At 39.6% G+C, this 24,874-nt stretch overlaps 1 protein-coding gene across 3 annotated transcripts in view; it reads right to left on the reverse strand.

Annotated features, from left to right (window-relative positions):
* Positions 1–24,874, reverse strand: part of DLGAP4 (DLG associated protein 4) — a 114,956-nt gene that overhangs the window by 71,657 nt on the left and 18,425 nt on the right. For all 3 annotated transcript variants that reach the window (XM_074212028.1, XM_074212029.1, XM_074212030.1), the window contains exons 4-6: positions 23,035–23,149; positions 20,321–20,371; positions 3,082–3,310 (exon numbers count right to left, since the gene is read on the reverse strand). In XM_074212028.1, the coding sequence (XP_074068129.1) occupies positions 3,082–3,310; positions 20,321–20,371; positions 23,035–23,149 (395 nt within the window). The remainder of the gene's footprint in view (positions 1–3,081; positions 3,311–20,320; positions 20,372–23,034; positions 23,150–24,874) is intronic.

A 24,874-nucleotide genomic window follows, 5' to 3' on the forward strand; every position in this document is an offset into this window, starting at 1 on the left:
GCCTAGGCCTGAAGCCCATCCAAGCCTGAGGCTCTTCACCCAGAGCTGCTGCCCTTCTCCTCCTCCTGGCTTCTCTCCAACTTGCCCCTTCCCCTCCTTTACTTGCAGTCTGGCAAGATCTTATTTTCCTGGGTGACAGCTGCTTCTTGAGCATTCCTGGGCAGGTCATTAGACTAATTACAATTGATCCCCTGGGTATAGTCCTTTCAAGTTTACAGAAACATCCCTTTTCTCATTGATCTTCTTAGTCCTAAGAAGACAGATTTGGGATAACTGTTCCCATTTTTGTGTATATTCAGTTGTTTTCGTTAAGTCTGACTCTTTGTGACTCTATTTGGGGTTTTCTTGGCAAAGATACTGGCATAATTTGCCATTTACTTTTCCAGCTTATTTTACAGGTAAGGAAACTGAGACAATCAGGATGAAGTGATTTGCCCAGGATCACACTGCTAGTATGTGTCTGAGGCCAGATTTGAACTCAATGAGATTAATCTTCTTAACTTCAGACCCAGCACTCTATCCACTGTGCCACTTAGCTGACCCAATTTTAAGAGAAGGAAACTGAGAAACAGAAGTGACTATGGTCACTATAACTATGATCATACAAGCCAGGATTTTTTTTTTAAATTGGGTCTCCCTATCTCACCCTGGCTGGAAGTATAGTAGTTCCTCATCTATGGATCCCATTACTGATAGGAACATGAGCTTTGACCTGTTCCATTTCTGTTCCTTCCTCAGGCAACCTAGAAGACTTTTTTTTTTAAATTAATTTTTTGTTTGTTTTTTTACCCAAGGTCACACAGTTAAGTGAGTATTAAGTGTCTGAGTCCTGATTTGAACTCAGGTCTTCCTGACTCCAGCCACCTGGCTGCCCCAACCTAGAAGACTTCTATTCCCAACAGTTCACCATATTAGTGTCAGATAGTTTGGACGGTCAATCAACTCAGGTCACTGCAGTTTAGAACTCCTGAGCTCAAGGGATCCATCAATCACAGCCTCCTCCCAAGAAGAGATTATAGATGCCATCTTGACTCAAGCCAGGATTTCAATCCAGGTCTCTGAATTACAAATCCATCCTACAAAACTAAGCTTAGCTTTATTTTATTTTAGCTTTTTTTCCCCTCAAATTTATCCTTTTAATTTTCCTTTCTGTTAGTGGTATCTTCCAAGCTGGATGTTATCTTGGACTCCTAATTCTTTCTCACCTAGTAAATCTTTCCTATTGGATGACAGTCAACCTTCTGGCCTCTTAAGATCTTCATTGATCCCAATTTATTTGTTCATGTCTAGCAGGAGATCAAAGGATTTTGAAGTGAAAAGACCTCAATGACATTTTGATATGGTGGATTAGAGCATAGTATGGAAAAGACAGGAAAGACATGGTTCAGAATCCTGCCTCAGATGCTTCTTTGCTGTGGAGCTATGATCAAGATTCATAACCTCTCTGGGTATCATTTTTTTTTTGTAAGGCATACGGGGTTAAGTGGCGTGCCCAAGGCCACACAGCTAGGTAATTATTAAGTGTCTGAGACTGGATCTGAACCCAGGTACTCCTGACTCCAGGGCTGATGCTTTATCCACTATGCCACCTAGCTGCCCCCCACTACGCCACCTAGCCGCCCCAATTCTTTCATTTTTCAGAAAGAGAAACTCAGGTCCAGAAAAGGGAAGGGTCAAGCAAGAAAACTGAGTTAAGATTTGAACCTAACTTCAAATCAGGTTCTCTTTCTACCACATTATTTTTTTTTAGGGTTTTGCAAGGCAAATGGGGTTAAGTGGCTTGCCCAAGGCCACACAATTATTAAGTGTCTGAGACCGGATTTGAATCCAGGTACTCCTGACTCCAAGGTCAGTGCTTTATCCACTACACCACCTAGCTGCCCCTACCACATTATTTCTTTACAATCTCTTGCTAACATTTTTTTTTTGGAGGGGGTTTCTAGGCTTGTGACTGGGAACTCCCTCTAATAATGCAGATAGACAATTATTCTGCAATTTTAAGTCTTCGAGAGTTGTCCTGAACATTGAGAAGTTAAGTGATTTGTCCAAAGTCACACAGCCAGCATGCAAAATGGAATTCAAACCTGGTCCTCTGGACTCCAAGGCAGTCTATCTATTATGCAACACTGTCTCTCTACTCTAGCATCTGATAAATATTCAATTTAGTGTGTTAGTATTCCCTTTTCATTTTGTTCCATTCAAAACTATCAGAGTGCCCATAGTAGGCTACAACATCTTGAACAAGTAATCAATAAAAGGCATCCAGGGATGAAAAACTCATATTTTTTGAGCTATACCAGTCAGTTAAGAAGCAATTGTTTCATGTCTTCCACATGAAGTTCTTTAGATAACTGAAAACGAATAATCATTTATATGGTCACTATGCTAAGTACTTTTACAAATATCACTTCATTTGATCCTCACAGTCTTTTGAGGGAGTTGCTGTTATTTTTCTTATCTTACAGTTGAGGAAACCAAGGAGACACAGGTTAAGTGACTTGCCTAAGGTTATATAACTAGTTAAGTGTGTGAGGCTGAATTTGAACTCAGGTTTTCCTGGCTTCAAGTCCGCACTCTATCTCCTGTGTCACCTAGTTGTTGAAGATAACTGAATTGTCAATCAGCTCTGAGTGCACAAGATCCTAACACTCCAGTGTTCACCCCAGTTTTTGGAGGCTGAGTCCACAGTTCTTTCACTGTGTTCTCTCACTTTTCTCTCACTTTAGCACCTAAACAACACAGACCCAGGTAAACCAGGGATTTCTCAGTCTGACTACCATGATCCCTAGGGTAGAGGGACTGATAGGAAGCATAATCTGGAATCGGATAGTTCATTAAATACAGAGCTCAAAGATTCTTTTTACGGGAGGAAACTGAGATTAAGTGGTTTCCCAGAAAACAGCAGCGACAGGATTTGAACTAAGGTCCTCTGATTCGAAATCCTGCTCCCCTTCCATTAAATCAGTTAGTTTCTCAGCAAACGGGTTCACATAATCGATACTCCACCTTCCCAGTGAACTGGTCCTTGTCCTTGGCCCAGCCATCCCTTCCACCCCCATCCCCGTCCTGAGCAGGACTTACTGGGCAGTGTGCGGCTGCTGCTCAGGCTGCTGCCGGTGGGCGGAGGGGAGAGGGACTGGAGAGAGATGCTGTCCTCATCCTGGGAACAGCCCGCCTGGATGGCCCGAAGGTAGCTGTGACTCCGGGAGCGAAAGTAGCTGGGGAGAGGCAAGTCCAGCACATCGGCAGTAGCGGACTCAGCCTCACTACAGGCAGCCTCATACTGGTCACTCAGCTCTGCCTCCCTGACCTGAGGAGGGAGAAGAACAACGGTAACTCACATTTCTATGCTGTCCTAGTCTTCTTTCAGCCTTAATGCTCATCATCAATCATCATCATCATCACCAGAGCTAGAGCCTTTAAGATTCTTAGTTTTGCTTTTGTTTTTTGCAAGGCAATGGGGTTAAGTGGCTTGCCCAAGGCCACATAGCTAGGTAATTAATAAGTGTCTGAGGTCGGATTTGAACTCAGATCCTCCAGACTCCAGGGCAGGTTCTCTATCCACCTAGCTGCCCTGAGCCTTTAAGATTCTTATTCACTTACAACATATACACCTCTTATCTCATCGAGAGGGGCAATCCGTTTTCCAGTTGCCCATCCAGTGCATCTCTTGTCCATGTCCTCCCCTAAGTAGCCATTTGGTTATTTACAAAAACATTTTTATTTTATTTTTTACAATTACATGTAAAGATAGTTTTCAACATTTATTTTTTTTTAGGATTTTGAGTCCCAAATTTTCTTACTCCCTCCTTTTCCCTCCCTCCTCTTCCCAAGATGAAACAATTTTATATAGGTAATACATGTTCAATTATGTTGAACATATTTCCATATTAGTCATGTTGTAAAAGAAGAATCAGAACAAAAGGGGGAAAACCATGAGAAAGAAAAAACAAAAACATTTAAAAAATGAAAAATAGCATGTTTTGGACTGCATCAAGACTTTCTGGATGTGGATGCCATTTTTCCATTACAAGTCTTTTGGAATTGTCTTCGATCACTCTGCTGCTGAGAAGAGTAAGTCTATCATAATTGATTATCATATAATGTTGCTGTTAAGGTGTATAATGTTTTCCTGGTTTTGCTCACTTCAGAACAATAGTATTCCATTACATTCATATACCACAAATAGTTCAATCATTCCTTAATTGATGGGCATCCCCTCAGTTTCCAATACTTTGTCACCACAAAAAGTTGCTATAATTATTTTTGCACATTTTAGGTACTTTCCCCTTTTTTATGATCTCTTTGGGATATGAACCTACTAGTGATATTGCTGAATCAAAGGACATAGGCATAGTTTTATAGTCCTATGGGCATAGTTCCAAATTACTCTTCAGAATGGTTTAAGCCATTTGGTTATTAGCCCAGGATCTCCAATTTAGGCTACTACTAGCTAAGTAAAAATTTATAGACTGTCTAAAAACTGTGTGTCCCTAGAATCTACAGATAGTGGAAGCAACTTGCTAATAAAAGTGGTGGGATTTGAGATGAGTCCCCAATCTTATGTGAGCTGGACCTGTGACTTTTCAAACCAATGTGCTCCTTCATGTCACTCTCCTATGCATATTATCCTTTCCTGCTATTAGAACATAAACTCCTTAGGACAGGTATTACTTTTACTTTGTATTTCCAGCACTTAGTACAATGGTTGGCACAGAACTAGTGCTTATTAAATATTTGTTCATTATAAGAAAACAAAAAAAAACTCTGTGATTCTTAGCTCCTTCCTCTGTCACCCTGCTTCAGTTGCTACAGAGGTGGAAGAAGGTCATGTAGGACTGAGAATCATTTTGGATTTTTCTCTATTATTTGGGTGGCTATGGTCAAATAGCTTCTCTTCAAGTAGACAGACTCCTCCACTTGGATAGGCTGAGGCTCAGAAAAGCTGGCTCAACCTATTGTTTGGACCACACCTGAAGGGTTTGTTTCCTACATGTTAGCAGTTGTAAATCCATCAGCATTTATTAGTGCCCATCACAATCAGACACTGTGATAGATTCAAGGGATGAAAAAATGTAAAAGAAACATTCTCTGAGGGAAGGATACAATTACAAGAGATATTGGAGAGGTGGAATCAATCTTGGCCACAAAAAAAGATGAGAGGGGTGATGAGGACAAAGAAATTCTTAGTTTATGAACCTGAATGATGGTTGGCCTGGAAGGTTGGTGGCACTCTCAGTAAAGAGAGGATAGATTGGGAGAGGAATGAATTTCAGAGAAGAAGATAATAAGCTTTGTTTTAGCCATGCTGAGTTTGGAATACCCAGGGGGCATCCAATTGGAACTGTCCAAGAGGCTGGTAAAAATGTAGGATTGAGGCTTTAAGGACTTGAACTATATAGTATCTCTGGATCATAGATTGAGAGCTAGAAGAGAACTCAGAGATCATCTAGTTTGACTTTTTCATTTTACAGATGAGGAAACTGAGTCTTAGAGAGGTTAAATGGCTTGTCCAAGTCATATAGGTAATTAATAACCATAAGAGGATTTGAACCTAGGTCTTCTGACTTTAGAGCTGGGTGCTTTTTTTTGACAGTACACTGCAATGGAAATCATCAGCAGATAAATAATAAATCAAGAGACTATAATAAGGGGTAGAGAGACCAGAGGGACTAGGGAAGAGCCTCCGGGATTCAAGACTTCTCAATTCTAGAACCTGGGCTCCATTGTCCTAGGCTTAGAGAATACCTCCATACTCTGATGAAGCATCGAAGCAGGGCTTCATGAAAGTTATTATAATTTATTCTAATTTCTTCAGTGCTTTGAATATATTGGCAATAGCGCCTACTTTTATAGCACCTGCATAGTGCTTTCCTTACAATCTTCTGAGAGATAAGCACTGCAAGTCCTATAACTCTAGAATCTAGAAGCTCCTTAGTCCACTACTACCTGAATAATCCTTAGTGTGTCAGTGGTCACCCACCAGGGAAAGAGAACTTACCATCTTCCGTGGTAGCCTGTTCCATTTTGGGAAGCAGTTATTGTTAGAAGCTTTCCCCTCCTTCAAGCTGAAATCTATCCCTTGCCACCTCCACCTTTTGCTTTTAGTCTGTCCCTCTGGGACCAAAGAACAAGTGTAACCCTTCTTCATGACAGTCATTCAAACACCATATGGTGAAGTTCAAGAAGTACTGGATTTGGAGTCAGAGGACTAGGGTTTGAAAATCACTTCTGCTGGGCACAAGGATGCATCATTGGTAGAGAGGTGAAGTGTGCCAGACATTTGTTCTGTTTGATTAGGAATGTTTGCAACAGGAGTTTTGTTTTTCTTTGCCTGCTCAGGATGTTTGGAGGATGATCTTGAAGGGAGAAAAGACAGATCTTTGTTTTAAGTATATTTTCTAAAAATTAAATGGAGCATTTTATATTCCACATTAGAGATAATAAAGAGCCAGTAGAGTATATTGAGTAGGGTAAAGACAGGGTAAGACCTGCAGCTTTAGGAAGATCACTTTGTTAGCTGGGGGTAGGACAGATTAGAATGAGGAGAGGTGAAGTTGGGAGAGCAATCTGAAGTTTTGTAATAGACTAGTTATGATGTGATGGCAGCTTGGACTAAAGTGTGATTGTGTTGGAAGAGACAATCGGGCATACACTAGAGGAGCTGCGAAAGCAGAAATGACAAAGCTTAGCAACTTAATGGATATGGGGGTAGGTGGGAATTTAAAGAGCTTGATGAGTGGAGGATGACACTCAGATTGTGCATCTGGGTCCCTGGGAGGATGGTGGTATTTTCCATAGTAATAAGGAAATTTAGAAGGGGGGGAAATGGTAATGAGTTCAATTTTGAACATGTTGAATTTAAGAAGTCAACAAGATAAGAAGTTGGATATGTGAGATAAAATGTTAGGAGAGATGGTAGGCTTGGATAAAGATATCTGAAAATTATTTGTGTAGAGATTGTAATTGCATTCATGGTACCTCACTAATATGGTATCTGGGATATCTTTTGAGAATCACTGTCCTACTTCAAGACAGCTATCAAAGCTCCCTTGAATCTTTCCTTCTCGGTTCTTTTAACCTCTTCTCATATGGTATCATCTCTAGGTCCTTTCCCTTTCCCTCCTCTGGCTACTCTCAGGTCATTAGAATTTTTCATCAAATATATTGCTCAGAACTGAAATAATGCTTTCAACATCCAGGGCAGAATTCAACGAGACTGTTACCTCAAATGCTTGATGCTATTATTTTCTTAATGCAACTTAAAATGGAATTAGATTCTTTTGGCTGTACTTAATGACCAATCTTGAGCTTGTAGTCCACTAAAGCCCACAGATCTTTTTTTTGCCATCTATATAATAGCAATCTTTTGCTATAGCAAATTATAACAATTATAGCAATAGATGAGAAAACTGATGTGCAAAGAGGGAAATTATTTGTGTATCAGGTAGGTATCAGAATCTGGAGCTTTGACTTGAAGTGCAGTGCTTTTTTCCACTAGCCCAGGCTATTTGCATAAAACAAAGTTAGAGGTCTAACTAGATAGTCTACATTCTGCCATCACTAAAAGTAACTCCTATTTCTAAAGTACCTTAATATTTACAAAACATTTTTCGTTGTAGTCCTGTGAGTTAGATAGCTTTGTTTGTGGGACTAGAACTACGATTTTATTTGTGTTGGGAACTAATGATGAGGAAATTCCTTACACTAATGCAAATCAGCCCTTTCTTTGACATTTATAGTCTTAGACTGTTGCCTGAGAGAGTGACTTCCCAGCATGACAGTCAATCTAATATGTATCAGAGACCTGGATGTCATTTTGACTGCAAAGTTGGTTTTCTGTTATACCATTCTGCCTCTTGAGTTAAGATCTATACTTTACAGAAAAGGAAAGTAAAGTGAGTCTCAGAGAAGTTGCCATAGGTTCAGGGTTCAGGGTTCAGGACTGGAAGGGACCCTAGATCTTGTTCAGCTCTTTCATTTTACAACAGTGGAGACTGGGGCAGTTAGGTGGTACAGTGGATGGAGAACAGGTCCTGGAGTCAGGAGGACCTGAGTTCAAATCCGGCCTCAGACACTTAATAATTGCCTAGCTGTGTGACCTTGGGCAAGTCACTTAACCCCAGTACCTTGTAAAAACAAACAAACAAACAAAACCCAAGCCTTCCAAAAAACCTGTGGAGATTGAGGCCTAAAGAGATGAAGTAATATCTGCAAGACCAAAAAGGTAAAGTCATAGAATGAGGATTCAAATGGACTCCAAGGTTCTTTCTACAACATTGTGGTGTCCTTTAAACTTGATGGACTTTGTCCAAGGTCACACAGCTTGGGGTATCAGAGGAGAGGAGATGAAAGAGAAGTGGAGGAGGGAGAGAGTCACTGTAGTGGATACTGAGAGTATCTGGAAAATCCCATCTAGTCTGGAGATTAGGTCCTGAGGCCAGTCTTACCCCTTCTGGGGACCAAAGTGGACCCTCAAAAAAAAAGCCTACAGAATAAAGTCCAAACTCTTCTTCATTCAAGATCCTCCATATGCTTCCAATCTCCCTTTCATTTTCCTTCTTTGGTCTTCAATCCCTTCACTTGTAAAATGGAGGCAGATGGTAGGTTCATAGATTTAGAGCCATAAAGGACTATATAAATCATAGTCCGACTCTCTCATTTTACAAGGGAGAAAACTGAAGCAAAGAAAAATTAAGTGATTTGACCAGGATCACAGTTCTATTAAGTATCTGAAGCAGGATTTGATTTTAGGGCTTCTTGATTCCAGGTCCAGTGTTTTATCTCTCAAGGCTGTGGTAAGCAAAGTAGGTAAGATGTGCTCCAGCCACAGTGGAAAGCTTGTTATATTCCAATAATGCAACTATGTCTTCCTATTCCTCAATTTTTCCCCCCGAAATATTGTACCTCCTCCTACGTATCTAAGTCTTATGATTCTTCAAGGTTCAGCTTTGATGATACCTCCTCCAGAAAAACCTGTTTTGAATCCCCTCATGATCTGTTTCCTCTAATCACCTTGGATTTTGTTTGCTAATTTCTTATACAGTGATCATGTTCTATAATTCATTACAGTTGTGCATTGATTGGAGGTCAATTGTAGAGAGCATTCAGTGCTGGGGAGTTTGGGATTTATTCTGTGGCCAAAAGATCAAAGCCCACAGAACTTTCTCTTTTTTGTGTTTTAGTTCTACAACACTTTAAAAGTTCAAGAATCTTGGACAAGTCTCTGCTCCTCTCTGGAACTCAGTTTCCCCATCTGTAAAATAAGGAAGTTGAACTGAAAAAGGAGGAAAGAGAAAACTGCTTATGTAGATCTATCAAAGTCAGGTACCTTAAAGGGAAGAATTGTGCCAATGCAGGAAGAAGAATATCCACAGAGAAGTTCCAAAATTCACAGAAGACCAAAATCCAAGGGGGGGGGGACCTCAATCCTTTTAATGTTTATGTACAAATATACAAATTATGGGGAAAAGGTAAGGTGGAATAGCGAACCTTCTTCGAGGAGACAAATTTGCCTCCACAGATCTCTTAGACTTTTTGGATTGGAAACCATGACTTTGGAAGTGTGTGTATGTGTGTGTGTGTGTGTGTGTGTGTGTGTGTGTGTGTACATTTTTTCACAATGAAACAGCATTAATAAAAGGGAAAGAACAAAAATGCACTTATTTGAAGAAATTTAAGAAGTAAAGTGGGGAAGCAGGATGTCAAGCAATTGGATGGTTCTCAGCGGAAGCAGAAACTAAAATGGTAGAAAATAGTATGAAGAATAAATTGCATGGAATTACAAAAGACAAAAAAGTCAATTAGTAAGGGGAAATTACCCAACAATTAGATTATAAGATCTAGAACCAGAAAGGACGTCAAAGGCCATTTAGTTTTACTTTATTTTAATTCTGAACAAACTGAGGCCTTTGGAACTTAAGATATTTGTTCAAAGTTACATAGGTAGAAAACGTGAAAGGTGGAATTGAAGTCAAATTCTTTTATATCAGAGTCATTGATCTTTTCCTAGTACCATGCTGATTTGTTTGAAAATAGAACAGGCTGCCTTAGGTGGTAGATGATCCCCTGTCCCCTGCAGAAGTCCAAGTGAAAACTAGATGAGCACTTGCCAGATATGATGCAGAGTGGATACTTTCTTGGGTATGGACATGACCTCTGTGATCCTTTATAACTATGAAATTATACTACAGCATAAATGAACAGAATGGAAAGATATATAGAGGGGGATTTGGGGAAACATTCTAAGTCTGGTATAGAAGCATGATATAGTACTGCTGGGGTGGAGGCACTTCATATTCCAGACATCAGCCAAAACTAGCTCTTCTTCCTCCTTCCCTCCCTCCCTCCCTCCCTCCCTCCCTCCCTCCTTCCTTCCTTCCTTCCTTCCTTCCTTCCTTCCTTCCTTCCTTCCTTCCTTCCTTCCTTCCTCTGTCTTTCTCCCCACCCCCAAAGTGGAACAATTAATGTGGTATAGTGGAAAGAATACTGCCTGTGTAGTCAGAAGACAAGGGCTCTCATCCTACCTTTGATCTGGCCTCAAGTAAGATGTTAACCCTACCTGGGTTTTATTTTCTTCATTTGTAAATCAAAGGCATTGGACCAGGGGTTTAAAAGACCTGAATTCAGATCTGGCTTCAGACACTTTACTAGCTGTGGCCCTGGGCAAGACACTGAACACTGTTTGCCTCAGTTTCTTCATCTGTAAAATGAGCTGGAAGAGGAAATGGAAAACTAAGAAAACCTCAAATGGGGTTTTGAAGAACCAGACACAAATGAACAGCTATGGAAGATGAAAGTCATTAGCAGGTTGGAGCTGAGGAACAGATTCCTGCAGAAGGTAGGATGTGAAATACCTTAAAGGAAGCCAGGAAAGCAGAGAGGTAGAGGGGAGGCAGGTAGAACATTCCAGGCAAGCATCAAGAACTAATTCGAACTTGGGCTATAAGAGGAAGAGAGGGGAGTCAGATATAAGAAGATTGGAGAGATAGGAAGGGGTTCTCTTGTAAAGGGCTTTAAGTGACAAATAGAGGACTTTATATTTGATCTTTGAGATAATAGGGAATCACTGGTGTTTAATGAGTATCTGTGATACAGTTAGACTTGACTTTTTGAAAGTTACTTTGGCAGCTGGAGTGGTGCAGGGAGAAACTTGAGTCAGGGAGACCGGTAGTCACCAAGACTATTTCATATTTGAACTCAAATCCTTTTGTCCTCAGGAGACTCTATCCACTGAGCCACCTAGCAACTTTGAATCCAACTCTGACTTTGGACTCTTACTAACTGTGTGACCCTGGGCAAATCACTTAACCATGTTTGCCTCAGATCTTTATCTGTAAAATGAGCTGGAGAAGGAAATGGCAAACCACTCCAGTGTCTGCCAAGAAAATTCCAAATACAATCACAGAGAGTTGGACATGACTTTAAATGAAGCAACAGCAACAACAACAACATGTCATCCAGTTCAAGATGTCCTATTAACAGAGATATAAAAACTGGACCTGGGAATAATCTGCATAGAGATTCACTGAACATAAGTATGGAAAGAAGAAAAGGGGGCCCAGAGAAGAGTTTGGAAGACATCAATTAGTAAGCATAGCTTGGAAAAAGTATTCATCAAAGGCAATTGATAAAAATCTGTCAGACAAGTAGAAGGCATATCAGTAGTAGAAGAATATAGAGAAAAACTAGAGAGGACAGAATGTTCAAGAGGAGATGGTGATCAACAGTGTAAAAGACTTCAGAGAGGTCAAGAAGGATGAGGACTGAGAACAAACCATTAGAATTAGCAATTAAAAGATCACTGGTAACTTTGGAGAAGGCAGTTTCAGTTGAATGATGAGGTCAGAAACCAAAATACCTTAATGGTAATTTAATCTGTCAAATGGTGAAGAGAGCAACAAGGGGAATTGCTATTCCTGACCCAGTTCTCATCAACAGAGTGGAGCTGGTTGTTGGAATGAAAATTATGGGGAAAAGTGACTTCTTTCTTAGAATCTGTAATAGAAAAGGTGAAGAAAGTTGTGTATATTCTGACATGCACCCTAGATTTTCAGAGAGCAGATTTCAAAGAGTTCAGAAAAACCATGTGCAGGATCTTCTGAACTAAAATTCTAAAGGGGATTCCTAGGAGGAACTGAAAACTCAAGAATATAATTTTGAAGACAAAGAAAAACAGTTTTGATGAGGAAGAAAAGAGGAAATTGTCTTAAGAAATTAATGTGGATATATTTACAAAAAAAAAAAGCCCTGGATAGTGTAAAAAATGAGGCAATACAAAGATTCAAGATAATTCCAAAAGATGCACGATGGAAAATACTATCCATATCTGGAGAAAAAAATCTAATAAATCTGAAGGCAAATTGAAGCATAAACTATTATTAACTCCCCTTCCCCCTTCTCCCCCTTTTTTAGTTTCTTCTTTTACAACGTAACTAATACGAAAATGTTTTACACAATTGCACATATATAACCTATATCAAAATGTTCACCATCTTAGGGAGGGAGGACTAGAGGGAGAAAATTTGACACTCAAAATTTTATTCAAAAAATGAATGCTAAAATTTGCCTTTACATGTAATTGGAAAAAATAAATACTATTTAAAAGGAAAAATAACGAACATTATGACCATAGAGAAATATGAGAAGACAAAGTGAATTAGATTTAAAGTGAAGTTAGAGGAAATAGCTAGGTGGCATAGTGGATAGAACATCAGTCCTGGAGTCAGGAGTACCTGAGTTCAAATCCAGCCTCAGACACTTATAATATCTATGTGACCTTGGGAAAGTCATTTTAACCCAGTGCCTTACAAAAACAAACAAAAATAGATTGAAGTTAGAAGAAATGGGAAAATAATATATTCAATGAACACAATAATGTGAATGGAAAGAACAACAATAAAAGATACTGAATGCTATGTAATTATGATGGCAAACTTGTCCCCAAAGAAGTGAGGAGAAAATCTACCTCCCTCCATTTTTTGCTACAATGGGAATGGGAGGAGACTATATTCTGTTCAGACTACTTCTGGATTATGGGTATAAAACAGAATATTCTGTCAGATTTAATTAATGTGTTAGTTATTTTGACTGAATTGCCTCCCCCCCCTTTTTTAAGGATTTTGCAAGGCAAATGGGGTTAAGTGGCTTGTCCAAGGCTACACAGCTAGGTAATTATCAAGTGTCTGAGACTGGATTTGAACCCGGTACTCCTGACTCCAGGGCTGGTGCTTCATCCACTGAGCCACCTAGTCGCCCCTTCCCCTTTCTTTTCTAAGTAATTCTTGATACAAATACAAATTTTAAAAAAATGTAAAAGACTAGGTAGACCATTTATATTAAGTGAACATGAAAGGGTAAGAGATTTTTTACACTATTTGTGTTTGTTTCTCTTGGTTCTATAATGTGTTAGTGTACCTGGTAACAACAATGGCTGATGGATATCATATCTCCTTCAAAAATAGCTGTCCATTTGACTTTATTGTGTTTCTGTTATGCTGACTTTTTAAAACTAAACATCATTTCTAGCATTCCTAGAAACAAAATTCAAAGAAAAAATAAAACAAATGCATAGAAGATGAAAGCAAGGGAAAGGTAACAAGATGAATACAAAAACATGGCATGATTGGGAGAGGACAGGATCAGGAATGCTAAATCTGGAAGTGAGCTAAGATTGGTGAGGAGTCAAAGATAACAAAAAGGGTCTCCTTTAACTGTTTGGGAAAAGGGGAACCAAAAAAGGGATAGAACTAGGGCTTAGATTCAGGCCAATAAGCTAATGATAATGGATAAGTGAGAGAAGAGAGAACTACTCTACTATGACCTTTTCTTTTCCAAGGAAAATAATCTTTGAACTGGAAAGAACAGAACAAAAATGACTTAAGGGGAGTTGGAAGCTAAGACAACTGTTGTACATTATCTGGGATAGTGGATAAGCACAGAGTTCAGAATCAGGAAGACTCATCTTCATGAGTTCAAATCTAGATTCAGACACAAATCTAGATTCAGATACTTACTAGCTATGTGATCCTGGGTAAAGCTTAAATCATCTAAATTATTTGCCTCACTTTCCTCATTTGTAAAATGAATTGGAGAAGGAAATGGCAAACCACCCTAGTTTCTTTGCCAAGAAAACCCAACTCACAAAGAGCTGGACACTATTGAAATGACCGAACAACAACAAGAGAGCACTAACTTCCTTCAAAGGAGCTGAAATCATTAGTTACAAAAGAAGAACATGCCTCAACTGACAGAAGTGATTCTTGAGCTACTGCTAGTAATCTTTGAAAAATTATGAAGCAGAGTAGAGGATGAGAAGCAGGATTGGAAAGAGGTAAATGTGTTGATTTTGAAATAAGAGAGTCTACAAACTAGAGGTTTGTGACCTTGACTTTGATTCCTTGCAAAATTTTAGAATACATTATTAATTAATAAATATCATTGATTTATTAAGGAATATTATTAATTAGTGAATAGAACGTATAACTTAGTTAATAGAAAAGGAACAGCAATCATAAAGAGATTCTCTGAGGACTTCATCAAGGACAGATATGCCAGATCAACCTCATTTCCTTTTTTTGACAAGTTATAACAAGAAAATTCTTTAGACATAATTTACCTAGATTTTAGTAAAACATTTACAAAGCCTCTTATGTAATTCCATTGGACAATACAGAAAGATGTACACTAGGCAAGAGTGCAGACAAGTGGATCTGGAATTAACTGAATGGCTTATCAAATGTTATGACATCACAAAGCTAAGAAGCATAGCTATTATGTTATATGAAAGAATAAAAAGATCTCCAAAAGTTAGAGCAATGGATCCAATCTAATAAAATGAAATTTAGTAGGAATAAATGTTAAGTCTACTTGGGTTGAAAGAAATAGCTTCACAGATATAATGTGACGTGACAGCAATCTGACAAATATCTGGGGGGTTATAGTGATTTTCAAATGACTCCACATGAGTCAATAGTGAAACCAAGAAGCCAGAGAACTAAATGCAATTATAGGAAATGACCAAGACTGGGAAGGGGGTAGGGATGATAGGACTCATTGTCCTTTGTTGTGGTCAGATGACATTTGGAGTACTGAATTCAATTTAGAATTTCATAGCATCCACAACAAGGATATTGATAAGCTGGAAAATGTCTAAGAGAGAGGATGACTTAAATGGTGAAAGATCTCAAAATCATGTCATTTAAGGATCAGTTGGAGGAACTGAAGATATTTATCCTGGAAAAATAAAGAAGACTTGAAGGGTCAGGTTTTCATGAATTAGACTTGTTCTCTTTGGGCAGAGGGTGGAATTAGGAGTAATGGGTAAAAGTTGTAGAGAGGCAGATTTATATATAAGGGAAAAACTTGCTAATAATATAAGTTATCCAAGGGTGTAATGAACTGTTTTGGGGAGAAAGTAGGTTCCCATTCACTCCCATTCAAGGCTGGGTGACTATTGGGTGTATCCAATGATAGGTCAGGTATATTATAGAGGATTTTCTTGTTCAGACACACACATTGGCCATATATGGCTTCTGTGGATCCTGCCAACCTTGAGATTCTGTGATTGTTTTTTACTGAATGGTTTTGGAGACCCCTTCTGGTTTTGATTTTGTTTTGTTTTGTTTTTTTGCAAGGCAATGGGGTTAAGTGGCTTGCCCAAGGCCACACAGCTAGGTAATTATTAAGTGTCTGAGGCTGGATCTGAACTCAGGTCCACCTGACTTCAGGGCCAGTGCTCTATCCTCTGTGCCACCTAGCTATCCTTCTGGTTTTGAAGAGTCCTGATCCTCTACTAGAAATGAGAATATTCTCAGAAAGAGGAGTCTATCTTTAAGTCAGACTGTCCAAGGATGAGTAGGGATGCCAGGGTCCTTAGAGAAGGTTAGTTGGTCATTGAGGATTGTAAAATATCTCCTTCCAACAGGAAAAGCAAGTTAAGAAGTTCATCCAAAATTTGAGTCTTTCTTAAAACAGAGAAGGCACAAGATATAGTGAAGGGGGCGCTGGACTTGGAGCCAGATCACTTGAGTTTGAATTCTACCTCTGACACAGAACGGTCATCATCTGCAAAATGCAGAGGTTGGATTAGATTATGTCTAAGGTTCCTTCCAACTCTAACTTTATGTTCTTGTAGCTCTGATATTGTCCCTCCAAATAAAGGTCCATTTTTTAAAAAAATGTGAATATTTCTCTGATGATGCTATATTTATGGTGGCAAGTCATGGAGTTACCAGTCTGAAGATTTAGAGTTGTAGGTCAATCAAAGGATAATGATGAGATTCATAATAGATTGGAATAATCTTCAATATCTTACCAACAAAAGAATGAACAGAAGCAGTCATGTAAAAGACATAACTGTAGAGAGGTATGATCCAGAAAGTGGAGGACCTGATTATGCAGTGAGAATGGAGAATGGAGAGCCTAGGTATCTAGGCAAGGTCAAGAGAGCTAGGGGAAGACACCCAAGATACTGGGGAGATCATTTGAAAAGGATTTACTGAGAGATATGGAAAGAGTTTCATGGATATAGTATGGATGGATTGTGACTTTTACCGCTGGAAGAAATAGCCATATTGATGAGATAAGGGTTATCAAAAGAAGAGAAGACCCAAAAGAATGGAAATGATCAGAACAAATTTATTATCATTAACATTATTTTGTTAATAATTTTTATTTGTTGTTAGTAAAATATTTTGTCATAATTAACAAAAATAAGTGACTAAGAAGGCATCTGATAACTCATATACCTACTCTCTCATTTCTATGAAATTTTAATAAGAAGAGACTATTCTTGATGAAAATGAGAAGGGCTTTTGCAACAGTTCTCTACAATGGATCAGGTCCTCACAAAATCCAAATGACAGAGAAATATGGAGGATCCAGGACTATGCTGTTTATGGTTTATTGATTACAGATCAGAAATAATAATAGTCATAATAATAATAATGATTATAGCTAACATTTAAATAGTGCTTACTATGATCCAGATGCTGCTAAGTGCTTTACAATTAATATTTCATATGATCCTCATCATATGTAGATGTTGTTATTGTCATCATTTTATGGGTAGAAAACTAAGGGAGATGGAGAATAACTGACTTGCCCAGGATCACACAACTCAGGTCCTCCTGAGTCCAGATCCTGTGCTTGATCCACTCTAACACTTAACTGATCCTATACTAGAAACTGGATCGGCAATTTCATTGGATTAAAGGGTATTCCCAGGTGAGGGAACTCGCTCCTATCAATGCAAGTTGGTACTTTCTCTTAAGTTTTTTTTCCCCCAATACAGCCTATAGTCTTAAAAATTATTAGAGCACTAATAATGCACAGTCCTTTTTTTTTTAAGGTTTTTGCAAGGCAAATGGGGTTAAGTGGCTTGCCCAAGGCCACACAGCTAGGTAATTATTAAGTGTCTGAGACTGGATTTGAACTCAGGTACTCCTGACTACAAGGCTGGTGCTTTATCCACTACGCCACCTAGCTACCCCTGCACAGTCCTTTTCTATTTGTCACTCACATGGTAAGTGTCAGAGATAGGACTTGAACTCAGGTTTTCCAGGCTTAGAGGCCACTCTCCTTTCACTATGAAACAAAACAAAATGAATCCTGTACATGTTCATTTTATTGCATTGCCTCTGAATTTGGAATCACAAGGTTATAAACCTGGAATTGGAATGGACCTCAGAAATCATCCAACTTATCTATCCTTCTTTTTTTTTAGATAAGATAATGTAAGATTAAAGAGGATCACAAGATCACAAGGCTAGTAGGGAGGAAAACCGAGATTTGAACTCAGGTTCCTTAACTACAAATTCAGAACTCTTTCCTCTATACTATTCTCAGGAAAGATGTGAGTTCAGATTGTGCCCCAGAATTTACTGGTTTAATCTCTTTAGCCACAGTTTCCTCATCTGTAAATAGGCATAATAGTAATACTTGTAGTACATGCTTTATAGAGTTGCCCAAGGATCAAATGAGATAATATGTATAAAACAATTGACAAATTTAAAAACACTGTAAAATTGCAGCAGCTGCTGCTGCTGTTATTTGACTTGAGAGAAGGAAGATAAAGTCTTGGATGGTCTTTTTCCAACAAGATGTCTCTCACAAATTTATTAAAATCACCCAATATTCGTTGATAGATACAACCCTAGAGACAATTCTCTTTAGCAATTCTCCATCAATAAAACAGGGAGGGGCATGCTTGCCAAAGTAGTTTGCTCATTATATCATGGAAAAATATCTTCCAAAAAAAAAAAAAAAAGAAAATATCTTCCTCCAAGGAAAGGAAGATGATAAAATTCTGTATGGATCTAGAAGTTCTCCACATGCTCCTTCTTGAGATAACATTGTTGCCAGCAGTATGTTAACTCCTTGAGAGCAAGGCATATCTCATCTTTATATTTGTATTTCTGGTGTATGACACATAGTAGGTTCTTTTTCAAAAAATTGAAATTTCATTTGATTTTTCCAATTATGTGCTAACATAGTAGATTCTTAAGTTTTTTTTACAGTGTTCTGGAAGCTGGAAAATCTTTTAAAAAATCAAAAAGTGCAATGGAAGTTGGATTGATTGATTAATTGATTGACTGTTAATTGAACTGAGCCTGAGAACACTAAAAGGCCTCCTCAGTGAGATACAGGGCCTCTCAAAAAAAAGATTGGCCTATTAATCCACAGGAAAAAGCAAGTGATGATGAATGAAAAATGCCTATTACCCAGATTATGACAGAGAGTTGGATGGGCAGCCCATTGACTTAGTTCAGCACACATATATCTTGGATAGGCACTCCAAGTGGGCAATGGGCCCAGAATTGGCAGGCATAAGGAGATCAGGATGAACTGTACTTGGGAAATTTCCCAAACTGGTCTTTCTGGTCTTTGTTACAAAAGTCTCTCTCTCTCTCTCTCTCTCTCTTACAGACTAATGTTCTCACCATAGCTATGTCTATCAATCATAGAACACTAAACTTCAGAAGATTATAAATCACAGATTATCTAAATAATAATAAGTAGCATTTATAATAAATATATGCTGTTGTTATTGTTATTGCTTGTCCTTCATTCTTTCTTTTTTTAAAAAAAATATTTTAAGGCAATGGGGTTAAGTGACTTGCCCAAGGTCATACAGGTAGTCAATTATTAAAGGTCTGAGGCTGGATGTGGATTCAGTTCCTCCTGACTCCAGGGCCAGTACTCTATCCACTGCTCCACCTAGCTGCCCCCGTCCTTCATTCTCAAAGAGAACCATGACATCAGGGAGGTGGTGCCATGATATGCAAGTGACTTGGATTTAAGTGAGGGGGGTGTTATGCAAAGTCACCAGCCTCACTTTTTCCTCTAGAACCTTCTGGGTCCAGTGATCAGATAAGGATTGGGATGACTGGAGAGGGTCCTGGATATGTGTATGCCTATATATATCTACATATACCTACATACCTGAAGACATATATATACATAAACACATATTTATCAGAAAAGTTGGGTGAGAGGGTCATAGAATAATTTTAAGTGAAGACAGATATATAGTATCCTGGTTGCAATGGGATTCACAATATAGTAAAACCCCTGAGGAGGGCTTCTGGTGGGATGGATGGCTCCTCTATACATTAGTTTTGGAAGGACATGGACAAGTATTACACAAGACGGCAAGGCATGAAGGGGCTGAGAGATGACTGAACTAATGTAACACATTAGTGAGAAAGTATATATATCATAGGAGTGATGTGTGTAGGCTTCCCTCACAGGACTACTGTGAAGAAAGCTTCCTGTAAACAATAAATCATAATTCAAATATGAGTCCTTACTGTTAAAACTGAGACTCAGAGTGACAGAGTCAGAAAGACCTAGGTTCAAGTCCTATCTCGGACACATATTGGTTCTATGATTCTGGGTACATCACTCAGTATCCTAGGCAACTATCTGAGACCATAGAGCAGAGCAGGTATAGGTATAATTGGTAGAGGGGGTTTCACATTCCAAAGAAATCACTGACCTAGTCCAAAACATCGATTAAACCATGCTCCAGTATGAAAATCAAAATCCTTCCTGGTATGACCTGGAGAGGCCAAGGGAGTCAGGGCTTTTTGGTGTGAATAGCCCCTCTGGATAAGATGCCCAGAGCCAACCTTAGGGCTGGGTGGGTGGGTGGGGGTCTCCCAGGCAGTGACTGGAATTCTTGCATCAGGTCCTCATCAGTTGTTTCTGGGGTCTCAGTTGCAGGGGACAAGTTCTCCCAGGAAGCAATGGAATAAGAACAGGGAGGGCAGGGGAAAAAAGACAGGAAAGAGGGGGTGAGGTGGTAAGTATACTGTACCTGTTCCTCATGGGAAAATATCTGAGGTACAAATGAGGCCTGTCCAAAGATCTGTGAAAGAGAGAGATGGGAGAGGTTAATGGAAGGATAGAAGAGAGACCTGAAACAGTAGCTGACCCTTTCACAATTACACTGAATTAGATTCTTTGGGCTTAATCAGTCAGTAAACATTTATTAATTTTGCCAGGCACTGTGTTGTGTTGGGATAAAAAAAATGAAGTAAAAGACAGTTTTTGCCCTCAAGAAGCTCACAATCTAAAGGGGATACAATATACAAACAAACACATACATACAAAGAAACCATACACATGATAAAAAGGAAATAATTAGCTGGGGGCTTGGAAAATTGTTTTTTTAAGACTTTAATTTCCTCTCCCAGAGAGCAGGTCTTTTCTCTTCCTCTAAATCTCCCCAATGGAGGTCATCCAGCCTCCCATATGAACACCTCAGGCAAAGGTGAATTCATGGGAGAGATAGGCTCTCAGAACTAGAAAGACTTCCAGTTCAATCTTTTCCTAAGCAAAATTCCTCAACAACATATAAGGCAGAAGGGTATAGGGGAAAGAAGACTAGGCTTAGCTTCAGGAGACCTGAGCTTGGTCACTAACTGGCCATGTGATCTTGGGCAAGTCCCTTGCCCATTATAAGACTCTTCTGTAAAGTGAAGGAATTATTAGACAGCAAGGCATAGTGCTGTGGTATCAAACTCAAATAGGAAACAGATCTCTGCTGGTAGCATATTGACTTAGAAAACCACAATTAACACAATCTACTTTATACTGTATTTTTTAAAAAAAACATTTCCCAATTACATTTTGCCAGCCTTTTAATGACCTTGAGACTAGAGTTTGATACCTCTAGTAGTGGACAGGACACTAGACTTCGGGACAGAAAAACATAAGTATCAGGTTAATTCCACCTCAGAAAATGACTGGCTGTATGACCCTAGGCAAATCACTTAACTTTTGTCAGCCTCAGTTTCTTCCTTTGTAAGATAAAAGGGTTGCATCTGATGGCCTCCAAAATCTGCTCCATCAATAGAATCTGTGATCCTATGACTAAATTATTCCTAGGTTCCTTCCAGCTCTAAATCCTATGAATACTCATAGTCTCACCTTGAAAATCTCCAGGGACAAGGAACTTATTTCTTCCCAAGGCAGTCCTTTTCCACTTTTGGATAGCTTGACGCACGCGCGCGCACACACACACACACAGACACACACAGACACACAAAGACACACACACACACACACACACAAATACACACACAATGGTAAGAATCTCTGATCTAGTCCAACTTTCTCATTTTATGGATGAGGATGCTGAGGTTCAGAGGAAGAAGTAGCTTGTTCAAGGTAACACAGGTAAAGTGATAGAGCAAAGATTTGAAGCTTAAGGTTGGAGTCCAAGCTTGTACACTCAGAGAAGAACCTTTGGCCCAAGATTTGGAGTCCAATTCTCTTCTTTGGACCAACCTTTGCCTACATTTCAAAGAGTTATAATAAACAGGGTACCTGGCTTGGGGACACCTTGGAAAGACTGGGGTTGAATTGGCAGAAGGTTTGGGTTTCATGGGAGCTGGAAGTGTGGAGATGGGGACTCTAGATGCTCCATCAGACTATAATTTAATCTGTTCTTTCTCTTATAAGTCTTTGTACAATTAACCACCTAGTTGTCCTTGTGTCCTTGCACCTTTCACCTTTGCTGTGGATAGAAATACTGCTGCAATCTTGTCAACTTAGATAAATTTGGTCTGAGGAGAGGGTAAGGTTTATTGTATGTTTTTGTTATGAACAGAGAGATTGAGTTGTAGTTTGATCTTCAATTCTCAAAATTTATAGCTGGTTTCAGTGACAAGCTATGCTTTGGTTTGGATTCTTTCTTACTGGCTTTTAAAAAAAAATCTGATCCTTGCTCCCTGATGGGAAACCCTAAGATTTCTTTTCTGCTACAAAATGCAAGCACAACTGGACCTGGAGTCTGGCTTCATATACCACATCTATCACTTAGCTATTGACCAATGTCAAACACTTCTCTCTGAACTTCCATTTCCTCAAATGTAAAATAAAAATAATTTCTATAAAGCATTTACTACTTATTAGGCAATGTGCTAAATATTTTATAATTATTATTACATTGGTTGATCCTCACAATAATGACAAAACTAAGATACACAGGTGTTAAATAATTTGCCCATAGTCCTACAACTAGAAATCAACTAAGGCTGGATTTGAATTCAAGTCTCCCTGACTCCAGGCTAAGTACATTGTACCACTTAGCTACCTAGTAATGCAGATATCTGTGATCATCAGATGAGCTAATGCATATAAAATAACTCAAATAATAGAACTAGAAGGGTCCTCCAAGATAATCCAGTCCACCCTCTGCATTTTAGAGAGGAAGTTATGGAGGTCCAGGGACTTTGCCAAGATTACACATATAACACATAACAAAACAGATTTCAAACTTGAGTCAGAAACCTTGCAAACCTTAAAGAATTAGATTAATGTCCATTTTTATTACAAGATGATTGTAGTCTTTCCTGGACCCATTTAACTCGGAAGCAGAAGTCTCACCAGAAGCACAAAGATCTGGGGATAGCTCTTCCATCATTGCAGATCTTGCCTGGCCTTGGATATTAGCCACTACCATTAATCCCTGTCTTCTCCCACCATCATGCACCAGACTTCCCCCAATCCCCTTCTCTTTCTCACCTGATTGATGCAGCTGGACTCAGTAATACTATTGCCAATAGGATTATATTCTTCTTCCCAGCTTGGGAACTTGGAGGGTAGCAACATATCCACAGAGTCAAGGCGGTCTAAGCTCCTGTGGGGGAGATAATGGTGATGCGGAGGCTGCAGGAATCAAGGCTGATGCCAGGGAACAGGAATTTATAGACTCACAGAATACCAGAGAGAAAAGGGAGCTGAGAAAAGATGGAGTGAAACACCTTCATTTTTCAGAGTAGGAAACTGAGGCACAGAGAAGGGGTGTGACTTGACTTGTCAAGTGACTTGACTCCTGGGCAGGACCCAGGAATTGAGGACCTAGACCCCCAGGGCTAGTCAGCACATGACCCTCTTCAGTTTGCTCAAGGAAGAGCTGTATTTGTTGGGGGGTGAGGTGGGGGACGGAAGGGAAGGGAAGGGGATCTCCTCACCCTCATCAGATAAGGTAAGAGCCTCTGGTTAGCCCCTGGTGAACAGGAGCTGTCCTCAGCACCAGAGGAATCCAGAGTATTATTATTTAAGTCTAGACTTAAACAGTTCACTCTTGGATAAATTCTGCTGGAGGGGAAGGGGATAATAGATCTTTGATCCTCAAAACTCTTCTGGGTAACTTTTGACTGGCTTCAGAGAGATTTTCCTTAGCACAAGATGTCCTGAGGTCCTGGATGGCACAGAAGTTGCTCTTATTCATGGTCGCCACCAGGTGGCAGCCATAGCTCATGCTGGACTCGGCCTATATCCAAACAGGCCTGGCCAGTCTGTGTCACAGTTGGGGGCCAATCTTAGCTCTGAGACTAACGTGTGACTGTTTGGGGGATAGCGTGAGGTACCCATGGTAACCCCTCACTAGAGCAACCTCAGCAATGTGGTGTGGCGGAAAGAACAAAGCACTTGGAATACGGTTTGGTTTTAAATCCCATGTTCTCCTAAACTATATGGCTGTTGGCAAATCCCTTGAGCCTGGGTGAGACTCGGGATCTTGATATGTAAAATGGCAGAGAAGGGCAAATAATAATACTTACCCTACCTTATTCATCGAGTTGTAGGGAAAGCTTTGCAAACCTCAAATTGCTACATAAGCTGTTAATAGGGCAGGAACTAGCTCTGTGATTTTATTAGAGAACTGGGGGTGAAACTTTACCAGTACAGGTTTGTACCTTGGTGGCAGAGGATGGGTGTGGGCGTAGGTAAAGATGGAGGGATGGCAGGGAGTCAGGGGAAACAGCTAGGTGGCACAGCGGATAGAGTTGCATTCTTGGAGTCAAGAAGACTAATCAAATCTTCCCTCAGACATGTACTAGCTATGTGACCCTTGGCAAACTATTTAGCCCTTTTTGCCTCAGTTTCCTCATCTCTAAAATTAGCTGGAGAAGGAAATGACAAACCAGTCCAGTATTTTTGCCAAGAAAATCTAAATGGGGACATGAAGAATAGAGTACAAATGAAAAATGATTGAACAACCATCACCACCACCTTTTCCACAATGTAGTTAGAATTGTGTGGGATATTGAATGGCTGAATGATGTGTTCAGGATAGCTCAGAGATTATGTGGCCGAGGCAGAATTTGAACCCAAATTCTCCTAACTTTGAGGCCAGCTCTCTATTCACTACAGTGTGCTGCCTCTCAAGCTATTATTATTAGTACTATTAACCAGGACACCCTCTAACTAGGGCATCCTTTAACACAGGGAGCCGCTAACCAGGACAATTTGTAGTCACAGTTTGACTGTGGGATTCAGAGTATATATATACCAGGCCATCCAGGGAGGGGGACTGAGTCCAAAGTATGGAAAGGAAATGCGGGGAGAGAGAGCTGCTGGC

The sequence above is a fragment of the Macrotis lagotis genome, chromosome 1, assembly GCF_037893015.1.
Source record: "Macrotis lagotis isolate mMagLag1 chromosome 1, bilby.v1.9.chrom.fasta, whole genome shotgun sequence".
NCBI lineage: Eukaryota > Metazoa > Chordata > Mammalia > Peramelemorphia > Peramelidae > Macrotis > Macrotis lagotis.